Here is a 25,517-nt window from a genome sequence, read left to right as displayed (position 1 = left end):
CTGTGTGAGGTTCGGCAGTTTGTTTGGCATCTCTTTGCTATCAATGGAATGGGATAATAGACATGTCCTGCTGCACAAGAATATCCAGAGGGTACAGTTTCAAGAATGGACGCGTTTAGGCTATATATAGTTGCACAGCTTTTGACACTCACCTCAAATTGGTATTGCTGTGATCTAGCGCTGCCCTCCATTTCACCTGAGCATGCTTTCCTCTGTATACTCATACGCTTTGGAGCTGCCTAAGTCAGCTTCTTGAAACGTTTCACTGAATATATATGAATGCCAGCAAATGCGAAGGGTGGGGAGCTGCAGGGGAAGTGAGACCAGAGAAACCCAGGAGTCTGGATTTGCAGTGGCTTTAAGTTGTGAAAACCCTACAACCTAGAAATAGACTGCACTGCTAGTGATGAAATAATGATGTTGAATAAACAGGTATAAACAGACTAGTACAAAGACGCCTTGTTCTCCACAGACCAGGAGTCTGGGTCCTCCTTGCTTGAAAACTGGTACAGGATAGTATCTTTAAGTAAAATTATTAGAGTTTTCTCCAGCCTACCACAACTATTTTGTGAAATTTTCATCCTTTACCCACAATCTGTATTCCATTCAGGCCCTATGTTTCTTTTCTTGAATGTACCTTCCTGTGCTGAGCCTTGTCCTGTTACTCTGCTATGCATTTCGTAGCATTTATATCTGAACTCCAAAGTTGTTGTTCTTACCTTTGCCTTAGTCCTTTTCTCTTGCAGAACAAACACAACTCTCTTCCATATTGTCCTTAGTATGTAGGAGGTTGCTTACACTCTTTCTTTTCCAAGGTGCTACAAGTGCAACCCCCACCCCCAAACCAAGAAACCAAAAGGTGGGGAGGAACTGAAAATAACATATTTGATTTGACTTGGTCTCCCACATGCAGGACGTGAGACTTTTTAGCAAGTCCTTCTAATGGCATGGGAAAGTGTGTTTGTAATGCAGCATTGCACTGAAAGACATCTTGTAAGAAACAAATCACTGGGAAAAATAACTCTGGGGCTGTACATTTATTTCTTTAGTGTCCTTGCTGGCAGCAGACATCAAAATATTTTAATTAATATCTACTGTCATTTACATATGCTGTAATACATTGGTTTTTTGATAAATTGCGAAATTATTGATTTTAGGGAATGAAGAGGGAAGTGGTTGTATGTTTAGTTTCTAACATTAAGATTAATTGGAATTGGTTTGGGTAGGAAGAGTATCAGGTGTTTAGGAAGTTTGGTGAAAGTAAACAAAAGCTGATTATTAACAGCAGTGCAATAATTATATAGTTTGGGAGTTAGACTGGTGTGTAACATTTCTGTTAATGATATGGCAGAAGGAGAGAGCAAATAATCTTAATAAATTTCGAACATAAACTGGGAATTGGGAGCCTCAGAGAAGAAAAATAATGGGGCAGTGGGTGTAGATACATGAAGAGAAAATAAGAGATTTAACTTGAAGAACTGTTAAATCAGGAGCATTTATGCTAACTGGAACATATATCCTAAACAGAAGTGGAGAGAGATGGATTCAAAAGAGACATGCCAATTTGTGGTGCTGCAAATGATAGCTAGGGTCCTTGAACCCCTTTGGAGCAGGGGACTTGGTCATGTTCCTGCTACTATGCAGGGCCAGCTTATATCCCCTGCCCATGCCATTGAGCTTAAAAAACAGAGTACACAGTTTGCAGAAGTTGCTTCGAATAAACTTGGTCCAGTCTTCATCAGTCAGTACACTCTTGTCACTGTTTATGGCAGGGCAACAATGAACTGTGGCACATGCTCTCTATTACTGGCCCTCTCCCCACTAAGGAAAGGGAAAAGGGAGAGAGACTTATGAGTTACAAAGTTTAAAGAAACTTCACTAATAATACTGATAATGAGAGAAAATAATGCAAAATATACAAACCCAATATTGAATTTCCCAGAGCAGCACAGCGGCTGTGGCGAGTGGCTGCTGCAGGGGCGGGCATTGGCCAGTGGCTGCAGGGCAGGCACCAGGAAGTCCTGGACTGGGGTCAGCAGTAGACAGGAACTGGATTCAGGGACTCAGGGACAGGAACCAGGATCAAGATTACAGGCAGGGTCCTCTTCAGACACTGGTCATAGACCAAGAGAGTGACACCCTCCTGATCCTTCAGTTTTAAACTGTGTATGATGTGTATGAAATACCTCACTGGTCACCTGTTCTGTCCACCCCTCCTTGCAAGTACAACCCTTTTATGAGCCTTCACTTGTGGAACATAAGAGGTCTATCACGGATCTTGCTGCTATAGCAATAAAATGTAAACCTGGGTCTTTTCTCCATACCATTCCTACTGGTAAAACTGGTAAAAGCAGATGTTATCACCTCTGGAACAGACACTGTCCAAAAAACGTGTAGCCAACTTCAGAAAAATGCAGTTACTTAGAGAACTCAGCTGAGAGGAAAGACCACTAAAAGAGAATTGGACTTGTTTTAAGCAAAACCAGGACAATCCTCTAAGGCCATTATAGAGGTACTGGGATGATCACCTGTTGGTAAAATTTGTTGTCTGGGAGTGCCTGTCTTGACCAAATGAAATTGGCTTGAAAATGATTGATAGGAAATGATTGCACCTAGTATTATTCAGATGATTAACTGAATGAACTTTTCCACACAGTTATGGGAATATGTGGCTTAATGTTACAGCTTATGTGAAAGTGTGCGAGAAAGAGGATACATAGCTGAAAGTGTGGTTTGGTGGAAGGTCTTCTGAACTCTGCTTCTTAAGTAGTGTTCTCAGCATGTGTCTTTTGTATGATGCCTTCTGCATACTTTTTTTCAAAAAGCAATGTGCAACCTATACAATCTTCTGACTCCACCACATTAGCAAGGGCTCACTATTCTCAATATTAATTGTGTGCACCTGCTAAAAACAGGTCTGTACAATGCCAAAGCTTATCTTTATTTTTTTATATTGCAGTCTTGTCTTAGAAACTGCAGTGAGGGACTAGACTCAAGAGCTGTAAAACACAAAGCAGAAAATGATCCTTGGCTCAGAGTTGATTATAACTGTTGTGGTACCACTCAGATTCTTCACGATAGTTCACAATGTCCCTTGGGGCTTTTGACAAGTTAAGCTTCAGTTAGAACATAAGCCCATGGAGATGTAGGAGATGAGGACTGGATCCCAATCACAAGTCTGTGCTAGACTCTTGAAGACTTGTTGGCTGGTTGAAATAGAGAAATAAGCATACACAGCTGGATGTTATTTATTTTTGCATATAAACTTAATAGCTTGAACTATCACTAGTACTTTGTCTCGAGTTTCATCTTAGTATTTATCTTGAGTTCTGGGTGACTCAGTGCTGTTAGGGTGGAGTGATTGCTTTGGTTTTTTACCTGTTTTTGTGTGTATTTTAAATAGTCAAAAAAATACTCTGAATGTTGTTGGGAGTGGTCTGAGCATTGCATAAGAACTGCAAGAACTGTCTGTGGAATGACTAAAATATTTGAGTATTTTTGGGATGCTTTTTTCAATGATTACATGAGAGTAGCCTTTAAAGTGAGGTCTCAGCTGACACCGATCAAACTCTTCCTAATGTCTTCAGTGAAACACTATCTCAGCTTCAGAGGACTGGTTCTCATATGAGGCATATAATTTCTTTTAGCTCCTGCTTGCTGTTATGATCCCAGGGACACCTGTGCCTGGTCATAAAAATCAGGTTCAGTTGTTTGCAAAAAAAGTAAAAAAGTATTTACTTAATCCTGACAGGCATAGAAATAAAAATGATGTTCAGGTTAATACACAAAGGTTCTGCCATCCAGTCAAGTCGTGGCCCCTTTATGGGGTGATTCTGTAAGTTTCTTTGCAGAATGCCTGGCACTGGAAGAGAGAACCTGGGCCATTTTGCACATACTTAAGGTTCATGAGTACAGCTGTCAAACTGCCATGACCTGACTTGTGAATATTCACTTTCTGCTACTGTTGTGATGTGTACTTGAAGCTACTCTGCACACTATCAGAGGTGAAGGTATGACCACCCAGCTCCTGTTCTGTCTTTTACCGTTTAAAATTCTGCCAAAAGCAGGATGAATGAGTTCTGATTTTCTTTGGACTTTTATGGTTGACCTTGTTACAGACTTCTCTCTTCCTTCCACACCTCTTACCCCTGCCAGACTCCAACATCTCTCGTGTGTCACCCTGATAGAGCTGGGCAGGCTAAGAGCAAGGTGTGCTGAGTGCCAGCCGGGAGTCACATCTGTGCCCATTCCTCACGCAGGCTCGGGATCAGCCTCACAGTCTGTTCAAAGAATCATAGAATAGTTTGGGTTGGAAGGGACATGTTCAACTAGGTCAGGTTGCTCAGAGCCCCATCCAGCCTCGCCTTGAATGTCTCCAGGGATAGGGCATCTACCACCTCTCTGGGCAATTGTAAAAAATTTCTTCCTCGTGTCTAGTCTAAGTCTCCCCTCCTTTAATTTTAAACCATTACTCCTTGTCCTATCACAGCTGGCCCTGCTGAAAAGTCTGTCTCCGTCTTTCTTATAAGCCCCTTTTAAGTACTGAAAGGCCACAATGTCATCTGGGGAAGAGTGGCTAGAGTCTGTTGCTCCTACGGTGTTGCAAATTTGTTTATAGTAGAGGTGGGTCTTTGATTGTTTGTTTAAGAAGTGTGGAGGTGAAGAGGCTGATTTAGGCTTATTGAAGAGATGAGTTAGGCTTATTGTTGGCTGTATTTATTTTGGAGCTTAAAAAGGAAGTTCAACTAATTTTCTGTATGTTCATCCCCTTGATTCTTCTAACAGCTTTAAGTGTGCACTTATCTATACTGTCATTCTGAAATGAGACTTCTAAAACTGTCAGGGAGACCTGATCCTGTTAGGAACAGACAAATTGCTTATTATTTTTTAAATGTATAGGAACTATGCCATGGGTTTTTATTTTGGACTGTAGCAAGTTATTTTTTCTCTGAGTTAGAGCAGACAATGCTAGTTTAACATAGAATATAGTAATTTGCTATGGGAAGAAATTCTGTTGTCAACCTGTATGGCTACGCAGATTAGCCTTGAAAAGATAAATCATGTCAGGGTATGAAAATCTGTTTGATTCTGTAAGAATGAAAGGAATGTACAGCACTTTGAAAGTGTGTGCATAAGATTCTTTAACTTGATCATAAAAATTAATTGTGTTCTATAGTCACATGAGTACTGGAAGTTGAGAAGCTAAGAACATTTGTATTCTTAGCACCCAAGGAATAACCCTGTATTTGTTTTCTTCATATTTTATGCTCCTTGTAATATAACACAGCAAAACACTGCAGAGATATTTCCATATGCTAATGCTTACCATTAGTAGTGCTTGTAACAAAGAGGTTAGAGACAATGTTACTAATAATCCTTCAATATCTCAAGGAAAATAACATGCCATGTGTGTCTGCTGCAGAACAAAACATCTAGGTGGGCTCAGCCCAATGACAAAACTGTCCATAACTGTTAAAGCCTCTAACAATAAACCAGTTATTTGGGGATGTGGCCAGAGGTAGCACCATTTGGCTTAGTAAACCACCTTTTCCTTTGAAAGACTACTCCTTTGCTTAGTATTTTGATGAAAAGCTTTAGTAATCAGATCAATATACATTATTAATATACTCAATCTGATATCTTTTTTAGCACTTAAAGGAACAACAGCTGCTAAAGTCAAACCACTGTCCAAAAAGTTTTGTGCACTCTTATCACAGTAGCATCTGATATGCCTTGAACTAAGGTGTTTCAGTAAACAGAAGGATTTTTCTCCCTTCTTCTCTAACACCTTTCCTTATTCTCCTTCCCCTCTTCTCTGCTGATTGTTTTTGTGCAAAGTTTCACAGACTCTTCTTTGTTCCTCACTGGGGCTATAAGAAGAGAACAGTATGATAGGAAAGCTGTAGGGAGAGACTTGCAACACAAGATGTATCTGAAAAATCTTTATAGACTCTTCGTGAAAACTGACATTATTTTATGTTGATAATGTCCAGTTAAGGAGATGGGTGCATCTAAAACTGTGTGACAAGTTGGTCAGATCAAATCCTTAAAGAGCTTTCCACTGTCATGACATAGTGGCAACAGCAAAGGAAATTTCAGCATCTCTCTGCTCAAGGATCCATTTTTTTTCTCCCAGATAAATAACTTTAATTTGTGATCTTTTAGAAATTTAGTCTTGAAGAGATTAAAACAACCCTTTGTGCAGCCAATACATCTCTAGGGGCAGAGGGATTGCCTTTAAATAATTAGTATTCCCTATTTTTGCAAATAAATGTCATTCCTTTCCTTGGCGAAGGTCCTGCATTCTGACAAATATACTTCCGTATTGGATTCACATTCCAATAGGGCAAATAAAAATGCAGAACATGGTGAGGGAAAGATTGGAATTTATTGTATAATTTTTTACTGTTAAGTATCTTTTTCAAGCAGACAGTGATTAACAAATCAGAAAGGATAAATACCAAATTAATTCACACAGATCAGACAGGCATTATGATCTGTAGATACTCAATTGACAGGCTGAGGATATTCCTAATTTGTCAAATCTAGCTACTGATAAGAAACACATCTTTCCTCCCCCACCCCCCCCCCCTCATCAGAGTGATAGAAATTTCAATTTGCTAGTTATTCAGTGCCTGCAATTGTGCTTATATTGTAAGCAAGTCACTCCTACTCTGTCCTTAGAAAGCTCTGCACCATGGAGTTCAGTGTCAGTCTTTCCCACTCTGGGGAGTTACGCTGTGGTAAGTAATTGCACAACCCATCTTTGGGGTCACTAACTGACTCAAGTTTTGGATTTTAGGACAAAATGTTAGAATCACAGGTCGAGGTTGGAAGGAGATGCTGGAGACAATGTGGTCTAAGCTACTGTTGAACACAGGGCCCCAGTCTAGGTTATCCATGCTCCTGTCAAGCTGAGCCTTGAATATTTCCAGTGAGGGAGATTCTATGGTTTCTCTAAGTAATCTATTCCAATGTTTAATTGTACTTCCACTGAAGGTATTTTTTCCCTTATATCCAGACGAAGTTTCCTCCTGAGCAACTTATTTCTTGTCCTACCACATGCATCATTGTGAACAAAGTACCACCATCTTCTGTAACTGCCTTGTAGTTACTGGAAGGCATTGATTAGCCTTCTGGAAAGTGAGAGTCTTTCATGTGTTAGGCAGCACATCTGTCCCAACCTTAGTGTCTGCCCAAAGCCCTAATATTAACATTTTATGTGCTGAAAGTTTTATTTCAAGTAGCACATAACATCTCTTGAGGGTATCATCATTTGTAAGTCAGTCCCTAAGCATGTATCTTTTATCTTCTGTAATAGAAGTCAATGCTTTAACATTTCCCAGTATTGAGACGTGTCAATAATGTAGATTTGGCTTTTAATTTCCACGGGTCCCTGGTTGCTTTAAAAATGTGGTTTACGGATTATGCATAACAGACACAGGTGACCAACCTCTGAAACCTGAGAAGGAATCTGGTTGACAGAACTTTGCAGCAATAATGTACAATGCCAGACCTCAAGTAAGTGGTCTGTTAGATTTGTTGTTGTTGGGTTTTGTTGTTGTTGTTGATTTGTTTTTCTTAGCTGCTTGATAATGTAGGACAATGTGTAGGAATCTGTTTTGGATTCTTTGACTTTGAAGTATTAAAGTAAATTAATACTTAAATTAAAAATATTAAAATAAAAGTACCTGGATCTTAAATATGAAAGATGTTTAAAATGTGTGAAGATAGTTCTGTGGACAGATATTTTGAAAGCTTTGGTGCCCGAGAACAGTTCACTAGGGAACAATTCATAGGGAAGGACTCATTACTCCCCCCCCCTCCCTACCTACAGCTTAAGTATTGATGTAGTTTTTAGACTCAGAGATCATTGATACTTGAGAGAGACTATTTAAACATAGTAGATGCATTAGGTCGGGACAAAACTGAGATATCTGTATAAATGGAGCTAACAGTGCTACAGAATAGCAACAGGCACTCTTTGGGAGGCACTGAACTAGAATAAGGCTTCTTTGAAATGATCAAGGCACTTTTTAAGTCTTTTTTGCAGCATTACACATAAACTTGGCATCAAATTACAGGACAGGTGCAAAGCATCATTCTGTTTGGAAAATATTTTGTGTAGAAAGAGAAACCGCACCTTTCAATTCATCAGCTGTTACCTTTGTATATTCAAAGATTCATAACTCCTGATTCTATTGATAAAGCTTTTATTACTTTTTACTTTCATTAAACCTAGAGACTTCCAATGGTGGAGCTGTCTTCTTTATTTTTAGTCTCAAGCCAAATTACTTACCATGGTTACAATTTCTGAACCTTTGTTTTCAGCGTATAGGTTAGGTAGCATTCAAGTTGATTTAAAAGGAAAAAACACAGGGAAATGAGCTGACTTCATATAGCAATCCTTGGAATACAAGAAACATGGGATTTCAGGGTGCAGTTTAGACAGTCAGGTTTTGATTGGAATAATGTTTAAAGCTGTGTATTTGGGTATAGTATTTCTTCAAAAAGAGGCAAATATGCGTAATCTTTTCATGATTGTGTCTACCAAATTATCTTGCTTTAGCTTGCAGTAGAAGGGAGTAACCCCATTATTAATAAATATTTTGATATAACAGTTTCCGTGCTATTGGAATAGAAACACTAAGTACCACATAAGTGTCCTGTTTTATAACCAGTGGCACAGAAAGAGGTGGGAGAGAAGACTGAGAGGATTTTATGTTTTTACTGGCCAGATACTTGGCAGGAAAGGCCTAGCGCAACCTAAGAAATGAGCATATGAGAAAAGTAACACAGAAGGAGCACCCATACAATCCAGGGAGCAAGTATCTTTCGTGTTAGGGGCATTGATATCCAAACCTGTATAGATCTGTTTTATAGACACTGAGATTATAGGGTTAAAACAACAACAAAAGCAAACAAAATATTACCACATGGATTATATAATTGCAGATTTACAATTAACTTGTTCTTCTGAAGGGAAGAAGTCTGGAAAGCCTTTTAGGTTAGGTTTGAAGGTAGTCTGGACTTGGACATTTAGGAGAGAATATAGTATCAATGCTATGGGCCTCAAATTTGAGTCCTACAAGGCATATCTGGACCAAAACTAGCACTGTCTAACCTTACGTGGCATTGCGTTTTGGAAGTCTGTAGTTTAGTTCATGTTGTTTAAAAACCTGTCTGGATAAACACTATTTACTAAGCATTTATGGCCATGTATTTGATAGATTCCTCTGAAGGAGTCTGCAGACTATTGCATGAAGCATCAAGTTGGTTGCTTCTGAAACAAAATACCAGGGTCCCAATTAATTTGTAAATTGAAAATATCTACCTATGATGAATTAACAAAGTGCTCCTTCTAAAGGCCAATGGATATTTCGTACTGTAACTACCACATACTTGTTACACGCTTAAGTAGATCAGAGCAGAGTGAATGATACGAGTTTTCCCCTCCAAAATACATTTGTCTTTCAGATGTCACTATGAGGAATTGTTGTAAGAGTCTTAGTTTCTGGCTGCTGATCAAGGGTTTTCCTGGTTTTCTCATCTCTGAGAGGCACTGATGGTATGAATAAACTTTTTAAAACCTTAAGTGAATGTGGGCTTGGCTTTTGGGAAGGAGTCAAATGTGCTTGCATCCACTCATACCCCATATTATGCTCTCAATGCCTGGTATCGCAGCTAGCACACCAAGTGTAAATGAGGCCTCCTTAATGCAGATAAGGTAATAAAACTATGTTTTGCCATTAGACTTCTACCTTTATAAAAGCTCATTAATGTACTGTAAAAAGTTAAGTAGCTTCTACTGTGAATCAGGTAGTTGAACTGTGGCACGTTTTTTTTTTTGTGGCATGACAGGCAGGGTCACATCAAACCGTACTCTGATTTTTTCCCTTTCTTTTCCTCCATTTTCATTTAAAATATCTCTCACCCTTATAATAAGAGCTGATGTTGATCACAAAGCTGATGAGTAGCATCACCGTTACATAAACCCGCTGGATTACAGTAAGAGATTTACCTTGGTTTCATTTTTACACCTTTTCTTGTATCTCATGCATAATAGATAAGAACCGTTTAGCCTCATTCTTGTGAGATTAGTAAGGTGACTAAAGTATCTGCCTCCCCTTGGGTTTTAAATCTGACTTTGTTGCTGTTGGCAAAGCAAAAAGCATTAATTGCGTGACTCTTACATTACAGGCACATCCTATTTTTAATGTTGAAGTTGACCATATCCCACAGTGTTATCACACACATGCAAGAAGCTTTCGTGTGAGGGTAGGTAAGCTCTACTGCAAGGGCAGATGCAGATGCTCAGGTAGAATTGTGTTTTCTAAACGTAAAGAGCTTCAAGACAGGAAGGAATCCGTGGACTTTGCTCCGGCTAAATGTTGTGAAGTTTGTTGGGAGTCATAGAAAAGAATCCAGCCAAAACCAGCAGGATGAAATGTGACTGTTATGCAGTGATTTGATCAGAACTTGAGAACTGCTGTTATTGGCACTTCAGGTATGAATCGAGAATTATTCAAAAACTACTTCTAATTAATTCAGCGATATCTCCCTTGACAAACAAAAGGAGGTACATGCAGGGAATTGTTAGGCAATGCAGCTTGTTACCACAGTTGGTAGACCTCAGAGAGGGCTGGGAGTAGGCTAGGGGAGTGAATGGCTTCAGAAGCTAGATCCCACCCTTGTTTTCAGACATTTCTGCCGTGGGTCATGTGGGGTCCAGCAGAGGGGAACCTTGTACTGTGGCTAGAACTCAGCCTGCTCCACTGACAACTTGCAGCGATGAGGCTACTTACTGTCTCTGGGCAAGTACTTGATTCAATCATTTGGCAGTTTGGCTCCTTTATGAAAGCTGTGTCTCTTTGACCCGAAAGTCAGGTTTTGCTTGGAAATGCTGCTGGTAAACAGCACTTTGGTAACTCACACATCTCTGAGGTCATAGCTCTCCAGTGAAGCCATCAATCCATCACTTTTAGCGATGTGTTAAATTGGAGGCTAGGGCTGGTGATGAGTTAATGGGGAAGGCAGCCTAAAATAATGGTGTATGTTTGCTGCCCATTGTAGATATCTGGGTCTCTGCCAGCCCTGATGCAGTGGTTTTAAATGTTCCCATTCATGGCATGACACCTGTTTATGTTTAAGTGCCAGAAAATGAATAGCAATGAAGGAATTCACTCTATTGTGAAAGGAATGTGCCTAGAAATGTTCCTTCATGGCATAATTGAGCATGTTCCGGAGATGTGTGCTGCCTTTTAAAAATGAATGCTCACATCATTCTTGTGGCTCTTCAAGTAGAGCCTCATGTATGAGGAATTTTTTTTAATTTGATTGTTTTAAAGTGTAATAGTTCTGCTAATGCACAGAAATCAGCTGTCAGTTAATTCAGAACAGCAAACTGAAGGTGAAAGACAGCCTCTTTAGAACAGAGGTTACAGAATGTCCACCTGATTTTGTTCAAGGAACTTGTACACATTAGATAGGGTTAGAAGAGTTCTTGTATTCATGAAGTTCTCCTACACTGTGCAAGGGGAAGAAGGGATACCATCTCTCATGACAGGCTATTTGCTAGCTTTCTTCAATCTGTAGCCAATTGGGAAGAGATAAAATCTAAACTGTTATTTAAAGTGGGAGTGGAAGAGAAGCACTCAGATTGTGTACCTTACCTCTGCAAAAAATAGGAGGTAAATAAGAAGAACTCTTCTCACTTCCTCTGTCTTGCTTTCAATTTTTTGGTCTTTAATTTGTAAAGCATGGTTTTGAAAATCTGATTTGTGGTGTTTCATCCCATAGGTCTATCAGGGATATGATGTTTCTGCATTCCTGCCTGTAGTTGACAGCTCTCTACTCCCTTGGTCTTTTCTCTGTGCACAGTAAAAAGCACTTCTCTGCGTATACTTTTTTTGTGTACTGGGAGGGGACAGCAGTCAATACTGTACGTTTAGTTGAGTGATTGATGGCCAGGGCTTGGTTTGGCATATTTTAGCTTCTTTACAAGGAGTCCTTGCCTTGAAGATGGGCTTATTAATGATTTTACAAGTAACTTGTATTAAACTAATGCTGTTGCAGTGAGAAAAGCCCCTTTCTTCCTACAAGCATGATACAGAATTTAAACTGCAAGAATTTTTCTGTTAGCCTCTGAAATGCTGGGCTTTTCAGAGACCAAAGTTTTAATCTGAAATAGAAAAACAAAATAGGAATGATGAAGAAAGGTTTGTTGAATCTGAATGGCTTCACTTTCATGCAAGTAAGGTGTTGACAGAAGAAGAATTTATTAAATTAATTTTGAATTTCTTTATTAACTCTTATCCTTTCAAGAGAATAAGTTCTTTTCAGCAGCAGATTAGAAAAGATTATGATATAAACATAGCTCAATTAGAAAGAAGCCCTGAGATTATTAGGGAGTTGGAGAGTTTTAAATAACAGGAGATACTGAAAAGATAAGTACTTAGATTAATGAAGGACAAATGACATGGGATATAAGAGAAGATTACAAAATAATGGATTATAGGTTGGTTATGAATGCCAGAACAGAAGATGGAGCTGGAAGGCTTAATATTGACAGTTAATAAGAAGATGCCATATTTTTTTAACACAGCGTACTTATGGAACTCACTGCTGTATGATTTTGAGGCTGAGTTGTCAGCAGAATTTAAGAAGAATTAGCTGGTAATGGAGATATAACAATGTATCCACTGCTATAGAAGATGCCATAAATGCCCTGAAATTAAAAGGGATACGGATTCTTATGCTAAAAGGCATAAACATACTTCCAAAGCATCTGGTACTCTGCTGGCAGGATAGGATGATTTTCTTGGGCACATGCTGTTCTTTTGCCCCTCATATTTTCTATTTTCTCCCACCTGCTAGTGGGAAAATTGGTAAGGAAGTTTTGGGAATTAAAAAAAAAAACCTCAAATATAGTTATTTATTCAGAGCCAGCTATCAATGTCTTGTTTTCTGCCTGAATTGTAGACTGTCTGTTGTGTGGGTTACTTGATCTCTGTATGTACACTGCCAAACCCAAGAAGACACTGCCTCCCAGGGCTTCTCAGAAACAAACAGTAAATTGACTTTCTAGATTCGAGTTCTTGAAGGTGAAAATATCAATGGGGCATTGCATTCTGACATAATCTTTAGAGGGTTTCTTTCAGATTTAGCATAGTTCATTATGTTGTTTGTAAAATGAAAACAAAAGACCCTTGTGCCACTACAAATGTTTTGATTTTAAAGTTTAAATGTAGGTAGCAGGATTTCTGATTTTTGTAAAGTTATGTTTTTCTGTCACTTTGGAAACTCAGGCATTCTGTCTGCTCAGTCTGAGTCCCATGTCTCCTGTGAATTCGCACAAGTCATTATCTGCATCTGATCACAGTGTGTTGTGGTCCCTGGCATGGTTTACAAATAATTCCTTAGTACAGTTTTAAGGCAGAATCTCATTCTGTCTCTGATGTGAAATCCCAAATGAGAAATTTCAGACACGTATTCACTGTTGGCAGTAAATGAGTTTTAATGGAAATCGCAGGGACCAATTTATGACATACAATGTCTGGCACAGTGGAAAGTCTTGTAATGGGATCTGGTTTTCTTGATCATCCATTCAGTGATAGCCACATGTCAGAAGGATAAACTCTTCTTATTGATATATGTAAGTATAAACTAGAAAGTATTACTTTAGGACGTTAAAAGAGTTTTTACCTATTTGCCTTGGGGAGGCAAAGAGTGTAACTGTGTTGCTGATGAGGCAACCATGAGCTGTTATGCTAGTGCCCTGGTGTCAGACCAATAACAACATCATGAAAGATAATTTCTCTGGGTGAAGTCAGGACTGATTGATGAAAGTGGGTGTTGGAATGAGGTGGCTAAATACTCAATTCTTATGTCTGTGAGAACAAACCCTTTCCCTACAGGTCTCAAACTCTCTGTCTTCTCACGGGTCCTCTTTCACATGGTCCCTCCATCCTGAAGTGCTACCCCACTCCTGTCTCTCTGACAGACCTCCTTTTCTTCAGCCATGCCAGTGCTAGGTAGACTTCTAGAATGTGGAACCTAGCCTTTAACAACCTGAGTGTCTTTTCCTTCCAACTCATGCTGTATGCACATTTACCTGGCCCAGGTCCTTTTACCTGGCCCATGGAGGTGGCTTTCTTATGCAGGTGGAACTGAGGGTCAGATGATGCCTGTTGGATGCCCAGAGGCCCCGCTACAGAGTGAACAGAGAATGGCATGTGCTCTCTCACAAAACATTAGAAGAGAATCATTTACTGGTCAGATTGCAGGCACCAGCTGTGAGTAAATAAGTTTCTTAATGCATTTGGTCTTCTCTTTCATCATCCATCTGCGCCCAAAGAAGTGATGGTTTTCTGAAGGCATTAGAAATGGCTGCTGTTCAAACTAGTACGGAAACTAGGTATGGATTTCAGTTTTCTCTAAACACTTGATAGTGATTCTTTTTAGCATTTATAACAAACAAGCTGTACATATATGCCCTAAATAATGCACTAAGCTATGATCAGTGATGGGAGACTACAAAACTGAAGTTATAGTAGTTCTTGTCTGCTCCCAATGGAAGACTTTTCCTGTTGGAAAATGAAAGTGTGTCAAAGGTAAAATATGGCTTGGGATATTTGGTTCTGGAAAACACAGGCAGGTTTTAAAACTTGTCTACTAATACAAAGCTGTCCGTGAAACCTGCCTCATTTCTGTCCAGTCCCATGATGGGCAGAATGCTTTGGCTTTACAGCATGCAAGCTGGGAGCTTGGAAGGCCCCAGGATGTGGGATACAACCCTCAGAGCATCCAGGTTTTTGGTTGTAAGTTCTTCAGCCTTAGGAGCCCTGGGAACTCCAGGTATTTTGACTTGCTGGAGTCTGTAAGCTCTTTGTTGTGGAATCAGGAGCATGGAAGTCCCGAGAACACCATATTTTTGTCTCTCCTGTGATAGTAATTTCAGTTAGATATTTTTTGTATGCTCTTACCATGTTTGTGTGTGTTTGTCTGTTTTTTGTTTTTGTTTCAATCTGAGCTTTCATCTGTTCCAACTATATGCCGGAGTCATAAGCTATTCTTTCCAACTCTTGTGCCATATCTCCTTCTCATGGCCTTCCAGGATTAAGAGCAGTGACTAGAAAGATACAGTCACTGAGCTTATAGTCAGCTATCTCAATTCTTTGTCTACCTAGTGTACCCTGAGGAAGGCTTGTATGATTGAATTATTGGTCAACATCATTCAAAGGAAAAGAATGAATTTAAGAACCATATCTCTCAAACACTTGATAGTGTATGCATTTGTATGTCTCTCTGGAGGGCTTAGTATTGTCCTGAAGTCATTTGGCAGGGTTATGAAAACTCATGTTTTCTAAAAATAATTAGTTTGAGAATGGTGCAATGGTTAGTGCACTAGCTGAGGCTGTGCAAAGCACAGATTCAGTTTTCTTCTCTGCCAGCAATTTCCTATTCATTCTCAGCAAAAGTCTTGGACCTCGAGTTCCCCATATTTGGGGGTAGTGACAGTAGTACTATGCTCTATAATAGAAATTTCAAGGTAAAATATGTAATAAGTTGTAAAATAGCTTTTATATCATGATGACTGGAGTCTTTATTTTCCCTTTTGAAAAACTAAAGTTTCGTATTTTCAAGTCAGGAATCATGGGGGACCATAACAAAAGTTTATTATATTTTTGTTCAGCCTTCAGTCTTTGTTCCTGTTCTTGCCTATTGTAGTCCTTCTCACTGCATCAGCAAGATCATTTAAGGGAAATGGTTTGTAAAATGGATTTGAAACTTCCACAAGGGGAAAATAAGCACAATTTTCATATATTGCTGAAACACATTTTATATCTATATTATATCTTTATACATACATGGTTACAAATATGTGTATAAACTTGGTCAGCTTTTGATCTGTTTTGCAGCATGGTTCCACAAGCTGGTTGTGCAAAAACAGCTGAAAAGGGCAAAAATAAACAGAGGACTTCAGGAGCACTGTAGCTTGGTGTAATTTGCACTGAAGTTCTGGTGAGATAAAACTAAGGACTGAGGAAAAAAAGGTATTAAATATTTTGTGATTTCAGATAAAAACTGAAGTTGTTGAGACCCGTGTTTTGAGGAGTAGGGTGGACTGTTCCCAGGACAGAACCAAGTAAAGCAGTTTCAGAAGAAGAACCAGCCTATGTTGTTTGGGCTTTATTACCCTTCCTTTCCATTTTTCTGCTACTCCCATTGTGACATCCTTTTTCATACCTGGTATCTGAAACTGGTCTAAATTCTTACACATAATACTTCACTGAGCTGTTCAGATGCAATGGACTGATGTTCATTGCCTTGTATGAGGCATTTGTATATGGGACTGAAATGATTTTCTTGTTGTGGAGACATCTCTCAGCAGCAAAATTCTGTGATTTAGTAATCAATGATTAATGAAGTACAGAGTGAGCTTTTGAATATTTTCATGCCCTGTTTACTTAACAGACGTGAGAGCTGTAGAGAACAAAATGTGTTTGTTCCTGTGCTGAGGTTACACTGTCAAGTAGGACCACCATACTTTTGAATGGCCTTGCAGCAACACCTACCACTGAAGTCTCAATTGGAGGGAGATGTAAGTGCAATGGCTAGTCAAAACACAGCTGGATGAACTGGTTACAGCTTTTTCATTGCTTAATTTTAGCAAATAAGCAGTTTTGTGTGATTTATTAACTGAGCTCCATAAATACCAACTTAGGCTTCCAGCTGGAAGAAGCGGTATCTAATCCCTAAAATCGCTTTGTGGCTGCAAATTCAAGTGGTGGAAGCTTACTGAGCCTTGTAAAGTCTCCCTGGTGGCAACAGCATCACCGTAAGAGTCATATGTTTCCTTTGTATACAATGGGAGGGAAGGCTGTTCTGGAACCATGTTTGCGCTAGTGCTCGTTGCTTAGGCTTGGCTTTTGAAGGTGACTGTTGGCTGTACATCTGTCTTTGGTTGTTCATTCTGAAGTCTGAACTGTGATGTACATGTGTCATGGAGAACTCTTAATGGAAGATGCATTGCAGGTAATGGTAAAGAAAACTAATATTTTGTAGTATTTGAAGGCAAAAATAGAGAACTCGAAATCTTCAATGAGGTCTAATAATGAAAACTTGAAAAAAAAAAAAAACTAACTTGGAGGGAGAGTGGTGTTTGTTTTGAGTGCTGTGTTGTTTGTTGTTTGTTTTTGCTCTCTGCCACCAGTACAAATGTTTCCACTATTTACAAACTTTGACTGAATTGTGAATTTGTGGAGATTTCTTTTTTATTACAAAATATTTTTTCAGTCCTTGAGGGGGTGGATTGTTATTATTGTAATGTAACTTCATGTGGGAAGCTAAAGCAAATATTTAGATTGCGTTATTTTTCACAAGTGCACAGCATGATTTTTTTCTGAAGTAGCCTATGTCAGTGTAAGTTTTATAGCCAAACAATGGGTAAAACAGGAAAAAATGCTTGTGCGTTCTCATAATTTTTTGTCTGAGAGCTCAATTTTGTGTGACAAATAAAAACCACTGAAAGTATCTAGCTGAAGTATAGGATTGCAATGGCACAGCTTTACACTGCCAATAAGTGAATTTTCAAACATAAGAGTTTTTTCAGACTTATCCTGCAGGCTCCAGTGTCCAAAGCGGGTATCTGGCTGTGGCCTACAAGTCTCTTCCATGTTATTTTCTAAGAAAGTTGGTTCTTGGTGACCGCTCACATTGAAGTTTGTGCATCATAGATGTGTACAGAAATACCCCACTCTGCTTTAGTTGCTGTTAATTTCTCTTGTTTTTACTTGGGTGTTTTATGTGTAGCCTTTTCTGCTATCATAAACACTGCTGAGTGGTCAGCTTTTCTGTTGCCTTTCTGATGGATGCATTTGGTGCAGATAGGTCTGAAATGTCTTTTGAAAAGCAAGTGAATAAACATTCTTGATATAAGCTTGGGCCTGCCTGTTGTTCCAATGTTATTCTAGACCAGAAGAGGTGAGAGAAAGATATTACACGTACAAATACTAGGTGTTTCTTGGCATGAAGTACTTTATGGTGGAGAGATCTTTTCTCAGAAAAAGCCTGTCAAGGAAGGTACAGCACAGCTTTAGGGTGTTGATTCTGATGTTGGTGCATAAAAATTACAGGATTTTGAGGGGCTTTTGGGCCCTTTAAATATTGAATACATGTTATATTAATTTTCTCAAAGATGCCTGATGAAATAATTACAGTGCATTATAATGTACATCTGAAAGGTTCAGTTGAAAATTGTGCATAACGTTTGCTGGTTTCGGTAGCTGTACTTCTTCAATAGTGGTCTCCTAGTATGACTTCTTTTATTACTGAAAGAAAAGAATAACCTGCATTTGAAATCTGCTGTATCACTTTGCACCACCAGTGCACTACTTTTATGTTTATGACCAAACGATGGATTTGGAAGCACCAGGAATGACCTGAAATACTTATCTTCCTCCCATCCAGGCACTTACATATGCAGACACACATACATGGTTGTGCCCTCTCTGCTTCAGAGTGGTAGCAGGGATGTTACACTACTATCTGGGGAAAAAAAAATAAAAGATAAAAGTATAAAAAAAAAGATCATGTCAGAGACAGCAGCTCTGCTTTTCTGCTTATGGTTAATTATATCGCATGTGATGGCGTCACATTAAATGCATGTGTAACTGAGACGTGCCTATTCGGTTTATGCTGGGTGCTAGTTTATTCCAGTTCCTTGTCTTATAGCATTTGTTTAAGCCAGAAAAAAAAGTAAGTCACTGTTAGTTTAAATGAGCAGGGAGAGGTTAGCACCTGTCTATCTAATCTATATTTTTCCAGTATTTTATTGCATTAAAGGAGTATCACTGCCTCACAGTTCTAGCCTATAAACAGCTAAACAGTACTTGACATTTAAAGAGATTTTCTGTTGTGTTCTAATCCTATTAAAGATATTATGTCATGGAGGCGTGCCCTGGGGTGGAAGGCTTCTGCTAACTGGCCCGATGGAAAGCAGAGGGGAGGGGTGAGCAGGAGCGTGGATTTATCACTCAATAGGTCAGGCATTTCTGGGGGAGATACCCAGTGGTTGCAGTTGCTGATGATTTCACAGCAACAGCAGTGAAACACAGAGCACGCTCCGATAGCTGGTTACTGAATGAGATACTGCAGATGGGTGGGAAGAAAAAACACAGCGTGTGAGAGACACAGAGAGGAAAGCTGAGAGCAGGGAAAGTGCTCTGGCTCAAGGAGAGTCTCCCAGGTGCACTGCAGAAGCTTTTTGGAAATGGATGCAAGGACCATCTGCCGCCTACAGATTAGAGGGCTGTAGACTAGGAGAAGAAAAAGAGCTTATGGCTCTTTTGAATAAAAATCAAAGTTCTGCATGACTGATTCATCAAGATAAATCATGAATATGCTTTTGCATGGGATATTAATGTATAAATCCATGCTACAAATAGACAGAGTACAGCCTACATTGCTGTGCAGAATAAAACCAGCAACAATGCAGGGAATAAATTCTGCAGTGATTATCTGATTCATGTATGAAGCAAAAGAGAAGCAAAAACATAGACAGCTCTGTGGCATTTGCAAGGCACTGCATTTAATGCTGAGAGATGCTATACATTAAATATGACAACTGTGAAAAGAGAGATCATGGAGAAGTCAAGTAGTGAGGATTCTTCAATTCACCGGAGTCCATCTTTGGATAGCAAAGACTCGGATTTTGCCAAACCTTCTACCTCAGGGAGGCAATTTGGTCGAGGTTTTACTGCTGGAGCTTTCTATGGTACAACTGGATCACGCAAACAGAGCCACACTGGGGTTGGAACTGAGACCGGCGTTGGGACTGGGACTGGCATAAAAAGCAACAAATACAGTGCACCCAAAGGCAGCAAATATGTGGTCTTTTACCTGGATCTATCATTTGTTTTCCTTTTAGAATTTAAGAAGTGCAACATGGCAAGAGGCTGCCTGTGTTGTTTGAAATACATGATGTTCCTTTTCAATTTAATATTTTGGGTGAGTACTACCTTTTCTGTTGCTTTCATTTGTTAGTCTGTCCTGTACTGCTGCATTGTGTGTGTAGTGCATCTTTGAAGCAGTACTGTAAGTTCTTCCCTCCTTCTCTCTCATACCTGCTCACAATATTTTCAGTGTTTAACTTGTGGCTATTGGGAAAATGTACATGCTTTCTATATCTATGTTACCACCTGGTTACTGTAGTCTGGCTACTGATTGCTTGAACTTGCTGTTCTAATGTGTGTTTTGAACTGAATTATTTAAGACAGGGCAGAATTATTGCCCTTTCAGGAAGAGCAGAATTATTGTAGCATTAAAATCTTGCAGTGGCAGGATTTTTGCATTCTGTTGTAATACCTCATGGTGCATTGAACTGCAGGTTAAATTAAGTTTGAAGTATATTTTCATTGTCATCATAAATACAATTTTCTTTTTGTAAACTTCATTTGACAAACTACTGTTCTATTTGAAGGAAGTTCTGGTCCATTTCTCCAGTTAAAACCAATAAATCATGTATGTTCTAACCTCTAAGGTATCAACATAAATGTGAAATGACTGGAATGGCAAATTAATCTGGATTCAGTTTCAACTGCAGTTGTCCACATTGGTGTGTGAAGTTGGAGACTTGCACTTGCTTCTGAAGGATCACAACTGGCTTTCCTTCATGAGCCAAGAGGCATGAGAAGTTGTAACAATGCCTCATCAAACAAGTTAAAAGCCTAATGGCTACTCAAACAAAGTATTGTCATGTACAAGAGAGGGAGGAAAAGTTAAGTCACCTGGCAGCTAGGCATCCTAGAGTGATCAGTACTGCTGAAGAAATCACAGGCTAATTGAAATACTGAGTTTGCATGAATATAGCCCAATATGAAATGGTTCGCTTAGTTTGAAATCAAAGATCACTGTTTTCCTGATGAATGCAAAACTTGGGCATGTGAACAAAATCATTCATGGTTGTGATCCAAAAACATACAGTGTACCTCATAAATAAATGAAAACACCATCTCTGGATTGATTTTGGAAAAAGGAGCATTAACAGTCTTGTTCAGATATCTTCCTCTGGTGTAGAGATATCATTGTTCAAATTACAAGTCTCACTTGCAGCTTCTCTGTTTATCTTGACCCATTTACTGAAGTAACCTTTAAGATTAAGAGTTAACAGGAGATTTGGTATGGTGTTGAACCACTCACACAACAGTAAGGTTTTATTGGTAATAGACTGAAATGCTACAATCACTGAAGTTGTTGTGGGAGTCTTAGTTAAATAGAAAGGTACAGCTGATCACTGAAGAACATCTGATCAAAGTTCACTTGTGATTTTTAAAATTTGTTTTCTTTTCTGTATGCAAACCCTACCAGAAGGTTGCCTTAGCTGTTACTGGAATAAATAATTTTGAACACACCAGATTTATATCAAACTGGCTATTTGATTTAATGCTGCTTGAAACCTCAGAAGTATTTTTTTTTCATATGCTATATGTTCTGATTAGCTTTGGAACAGATTTTTTTCTGGTGTCATTACTCATGTCCTCTATTAGGTATCTTTTACCCCTCACCTCCTTAGATTCAATATCTTTATTTGCTTTTAACTCCTTCCCAAGCAGGAATTTTCTTGATTCTGCATCAGGCCTTCAGAGCCTGTTTTCCTATTCCTTGAACTCACAAAAAATATTTCAGATCTCATCTGTGTACCCTTTTATGTCTGCTCAGCTCCCACTGGATATTTATACAAACACATTCCTTCTTAGGTTAAAACTAGCCTACGTCTGAAGCAGTTCTGTGGTACCCTGTGCTTCTTCAACTCCTACTGATACCTTTTAATCCTCTTTACACCCTCCCCATTATGGCTTTTGTTGTGAGGCTTATACAAATTTTCTTTCTGTTTTTCAACTTTGTCACCACATCTCAGTCTAATATTCTAAAAATGTGTTTTGTATGGACCAGGCTATACAGAATGAAAATTATACTCTGGAATGGTGATTGTGTAGCTTACTGCCTCTGGCCTCATACTAAGAAATCTACATTGGTTCTGCTGTGGCTGTCTGACAGGGTCTGGAGGTTTGGATCTGTATGTGCTCCTTGCTGACACTTGCAAGATCTCTCACTTTGGCTGAACTCTCCTACTAGCCCAGTCCTGGACTCTCCACGCAGCTCTGCCAGTGCTATCCTGTCCTGAAGCACTCCCTGCTATTTTGATCCTGTCTTTCTTCCTAACTCATTTTTTCCATTCCCAGGTTTGCCTGTTCTCATTGCTTTCTTCTGAGTTTCTGTTGAGAAACCCAAGTCCAAAAACATGAATTTGTGGCCTCCTCTTGAACAGTGACTACTTATCATTTGTAATGGCAAGTGCTTTATTTTTAAAAAGAGAAGACTTATTTTTAAGTATTAAATTTTCTGAACCTGTAATTCAAACCAGAATGAGACTCCTGATCTTCAGAGGTTAGGAGACCACTTCCACGCTGTTACCTTCTGACAAAGGCAAGCAGCTTTTTGGTTTTTTGCCTTTTTTTTTTTTTTAATTTAGGCAACTGGATTTAGGCAACTGGAAACAGAGGTGGAAAAACTGTTTCATGGAATCTTTAAAGAGGTGCCAGTCTAGCAGCAATCCATGTGACCTGCTTGTTTGCCACAATGCTACATGGTCCTGAGCCTGTGGTAGCAGAAAGCCTCTCTCACGGGAAGTGTTGTTCTGCTGTAGAAAAATGGTGTTTGGAGCACTAGTAGCATGTGTATTAGTTAACACGGAAGGATTGTATATGAGTTCTGCAAAGCAAGTTGATCGAAGTGGGGCCCAGCAGTAAGTTGAAACAGAAGGTGTTTCCCTACCATATCACTAAGAGCTTCAGGTATTTCTCTGTGGCCCTCTGATTCTTAGCAGCTGTTCTTCGCCATCTGGCATTGCTTTCTTTTAGAGATTAGGAAAGTCTGAGCTGGGGGTTAAGCAAGCTTATAGTACTTAATTGTGTGGCTAGGATGATGATTTACACGGAATTCATCGTAAGCGCATAATATTACATGTTTTGCAAAGGGACTGGGCAACTACCCTTGTTAGTTGATTTAGTTTGCCTTCAAGAATATTTATTTGCAAACATATGGAGGTTGCAAAGTACCCAATATAGCTCTGCAGAAGAAATAAAATACTGATTTTTGCTTCTACAGGTAGCAGCTTCATTGCCAAGGAAGGTAATCACCACATATAAACATTAGGGTATATGTTTTTCTAGGGTAGATTTCACTTCATTGTTTTAGTAGAGAAAAGGATTACAATAATTGTTTTCACATATATATATATAATATAAATCTATGTATTAATGGTGTAATTATAAGTAGAAGTTTTAATTTATCCAAGTTAAATGGAGTCAGATTTACAAATTCAGATATTTAATATTCAGTTTCAGAGTAAATTTTATAACAGGTTGGAAACATTTTCCTTTTGCTAAAACACAAGACTAGAAGAGAAAAAGATGGGCTGGAAACTTGCTGGTAGCAATAAACTTCCTGGTAGCAGGAAGAAGTCAAATACAGCAAATTTTTCATGGATATGCTGTTATTAAAATAATGGGTAAAAACTATTGCTCCTGAAGAGTATTTTTCTGCATTAATTATTTGTCTAATTTTATCTTGTGGTGGAAGTAATTAATTTATTTTTTCCTGTAGATTAAAAATAAAGTTGTGTGTTTATCAGTGAGTATAAAGGCAGTAGTACAGCAGCCATGCAGATCACTTTTACTAAAGTCTCAGATCAGACTAAAAGAAAGGGAGCATGTCCATTCTCTGGGTCTGGCTGCTATCAGAGCTATTTGTGCTGTAAAGCAGCTAATAATTTTAGAATGGTTTATATAAGGTAATCCATAATTATTTATACCAAACTGGAATATACGCTGTAGTGCACTGTTTAGTTTGAAGTACAAAGCTTTCATGCTTGACTGAACCTGTTGCTCAGACAGTTAAATCTTGTGAAGAGACTTTGTTTTTACACATAATTGAAAGTTCATCTCTGAGGTTTAAGAAAGGTGGACAGTTTGTCGCTGTAATGAGAAAAAAATTGGTAGCTATAGACAGTTTAGAACAGGAAATACATTCAAATTTTCTTTTTCGTTGTCCTCCCCTGGGCTGCATTGTCTGATACTCCTCCCCTTTTCTAACACAGGGAATAATGACAGGGAGGGACAGTGAGTGACCCCAAGATGCTTGTCTCTTGACATAATAGTAATGTTTACTTCTGTTGTATTTTGACTGTAATAACATAAATCAGCAGTGTGGTGATAATTGCAGTACAATCCCATGGAAGTAAGGCTACTCAAAAATAAACAAAACCAAAAAACCAACCACACACAAAAAACCCACAACAAAACCAAAACAAACAAAACCCCCAAACAAACACAAAACTCCCAACCAACAACCCCTCAAAAAAAAAAGAAGCAAGACTGTGAAATATGGATAAAGCTAATGTTTTCAGTCACATTAACAAGAAGAATACAGTTTTTAGTAGGAATTTGGTAAGTTGTGAAATATCACACCTTTTAGTTTTAGTTTCCTCTCCAAATGGTATAGCATTGTTGGTGTGCCTATGCAAACGTGCATCTCAGTGAGGGAGAACAATTAGATAAACATTTTAGCATGTCAAGGTTTCGACTGGGAGGAGAAGGAAAGGTAATTTTAGTTCAAATGGTGTGGTATCCTAATGAATATAATGTAAATAAAGTCCATTTAAAATCCTATACTATGACATTACAGAATAATATTCAAACATTATTTGAGGTCTGAGACTGGTTTTAATTTAAAATAGCAAGGTTTGCTTCAGAGCTGAGTTAGACTGGTTAATCCTGGTGATGAAGGCTCCGTAACTGGTTTTATGGTCTAAACTGTTTCTACTTGATAGGGAAGACATCTGATATGGCATTTTTCACAGTGTTCCTCTCACTAACTGCTTTTGCTAACAGCATTTTCTATTCAGGTTCTTTTATTTTCTTGGTGTTTTGGGAGTGTTATTTGCATGGTTTTTTTAATGATTGTTGTTATCTTTCAGTATGGAAGTGTTTTTACTCTAGCTGTAGGTAGGTGTGAACACCTTTTGCATCTGTTATTCTGGATAAATTATGAGCTTATCCATTACTCAAAAGGCAGATTTGTTGCACACATTTATTATAATGTAGCCTGCTGGACATAATTTAATAATTTGTATATGGGGAGGTTTATAGTTATTGAAAGTGAGGAGCAGAATAAGAAATTCAAATTGGAAATCAAATTACTGTCCTCCAGGCCTCCCTGCCCCTCTGTACTCCCAGAGCTAAATCTCTAAATACATGACTCAGGCTCTGTTCCTCATATCTGCTGTGTGCGTGACTTTAAGCAAATTTCTTCAGCCTTCTGTGTCTCAGTTCCCCTACTTTTTAAAAATAATTATATCAACTTCTATAAAGTGATGGTTATAATCATGATTGTTAACATTGAATAAACTTAATAACCATACTGTTTCTTACTTATCTGTGGACTCCTAGACCCAT

At 38.7% G+C, this 25,517-nt stretch overlaps 1 protein-coding gene across 3 annotated transcripts in view; it reads left to right on the top strand.

The window, feature by feature from the left end:
• TSPAN9 (tetraspanin 9) overlaps nucleotides 1-25,517 on the top strand; it is a 161,329-nt gene that overhangs the window by 56,810 nt on the left and 79,002 nt on the right. For 2 of the 3 annotated variants that reach the window (XM_021297583.2, XM_065029478.1), the window contains exon 2: nucleotides 19,931-20,010. In XM_021297583.2, coding sequence (XP_021153258.1) covers nucleotides 19,948-20,010 — 63 coding nt within the window. In that variant the 5' untranslated portion in view covers nucleotides 19,931-19,947. Of the gene's footprint in view, nucleotides 1-19,389; nucleotides 20,011-25,517 lie in introns of those variants that run through there. The other variant, XM_013369484.3, reaches the window with a different exon arrangement.

Source organism: Columba livia, chromosome 1 (genome assembly GCF_036013475.1).
Source record: "Columba livia isolate bColLiv1 breed racing homer chromosome 1, bColLiv1.pat.W.v2, whole genome shotgun sequence".
Taxonomy (NCBI): Eukaryota; Metazoa; Chordata; class Aves; order Columbiformes; family Columbidae; genus Columba; species Columba livia.
The sequence above is the reverse complement of the archived record's forward strand: the minus strand, read 5'-3'. Positions and strand labels throughout refer to the sequence as shown.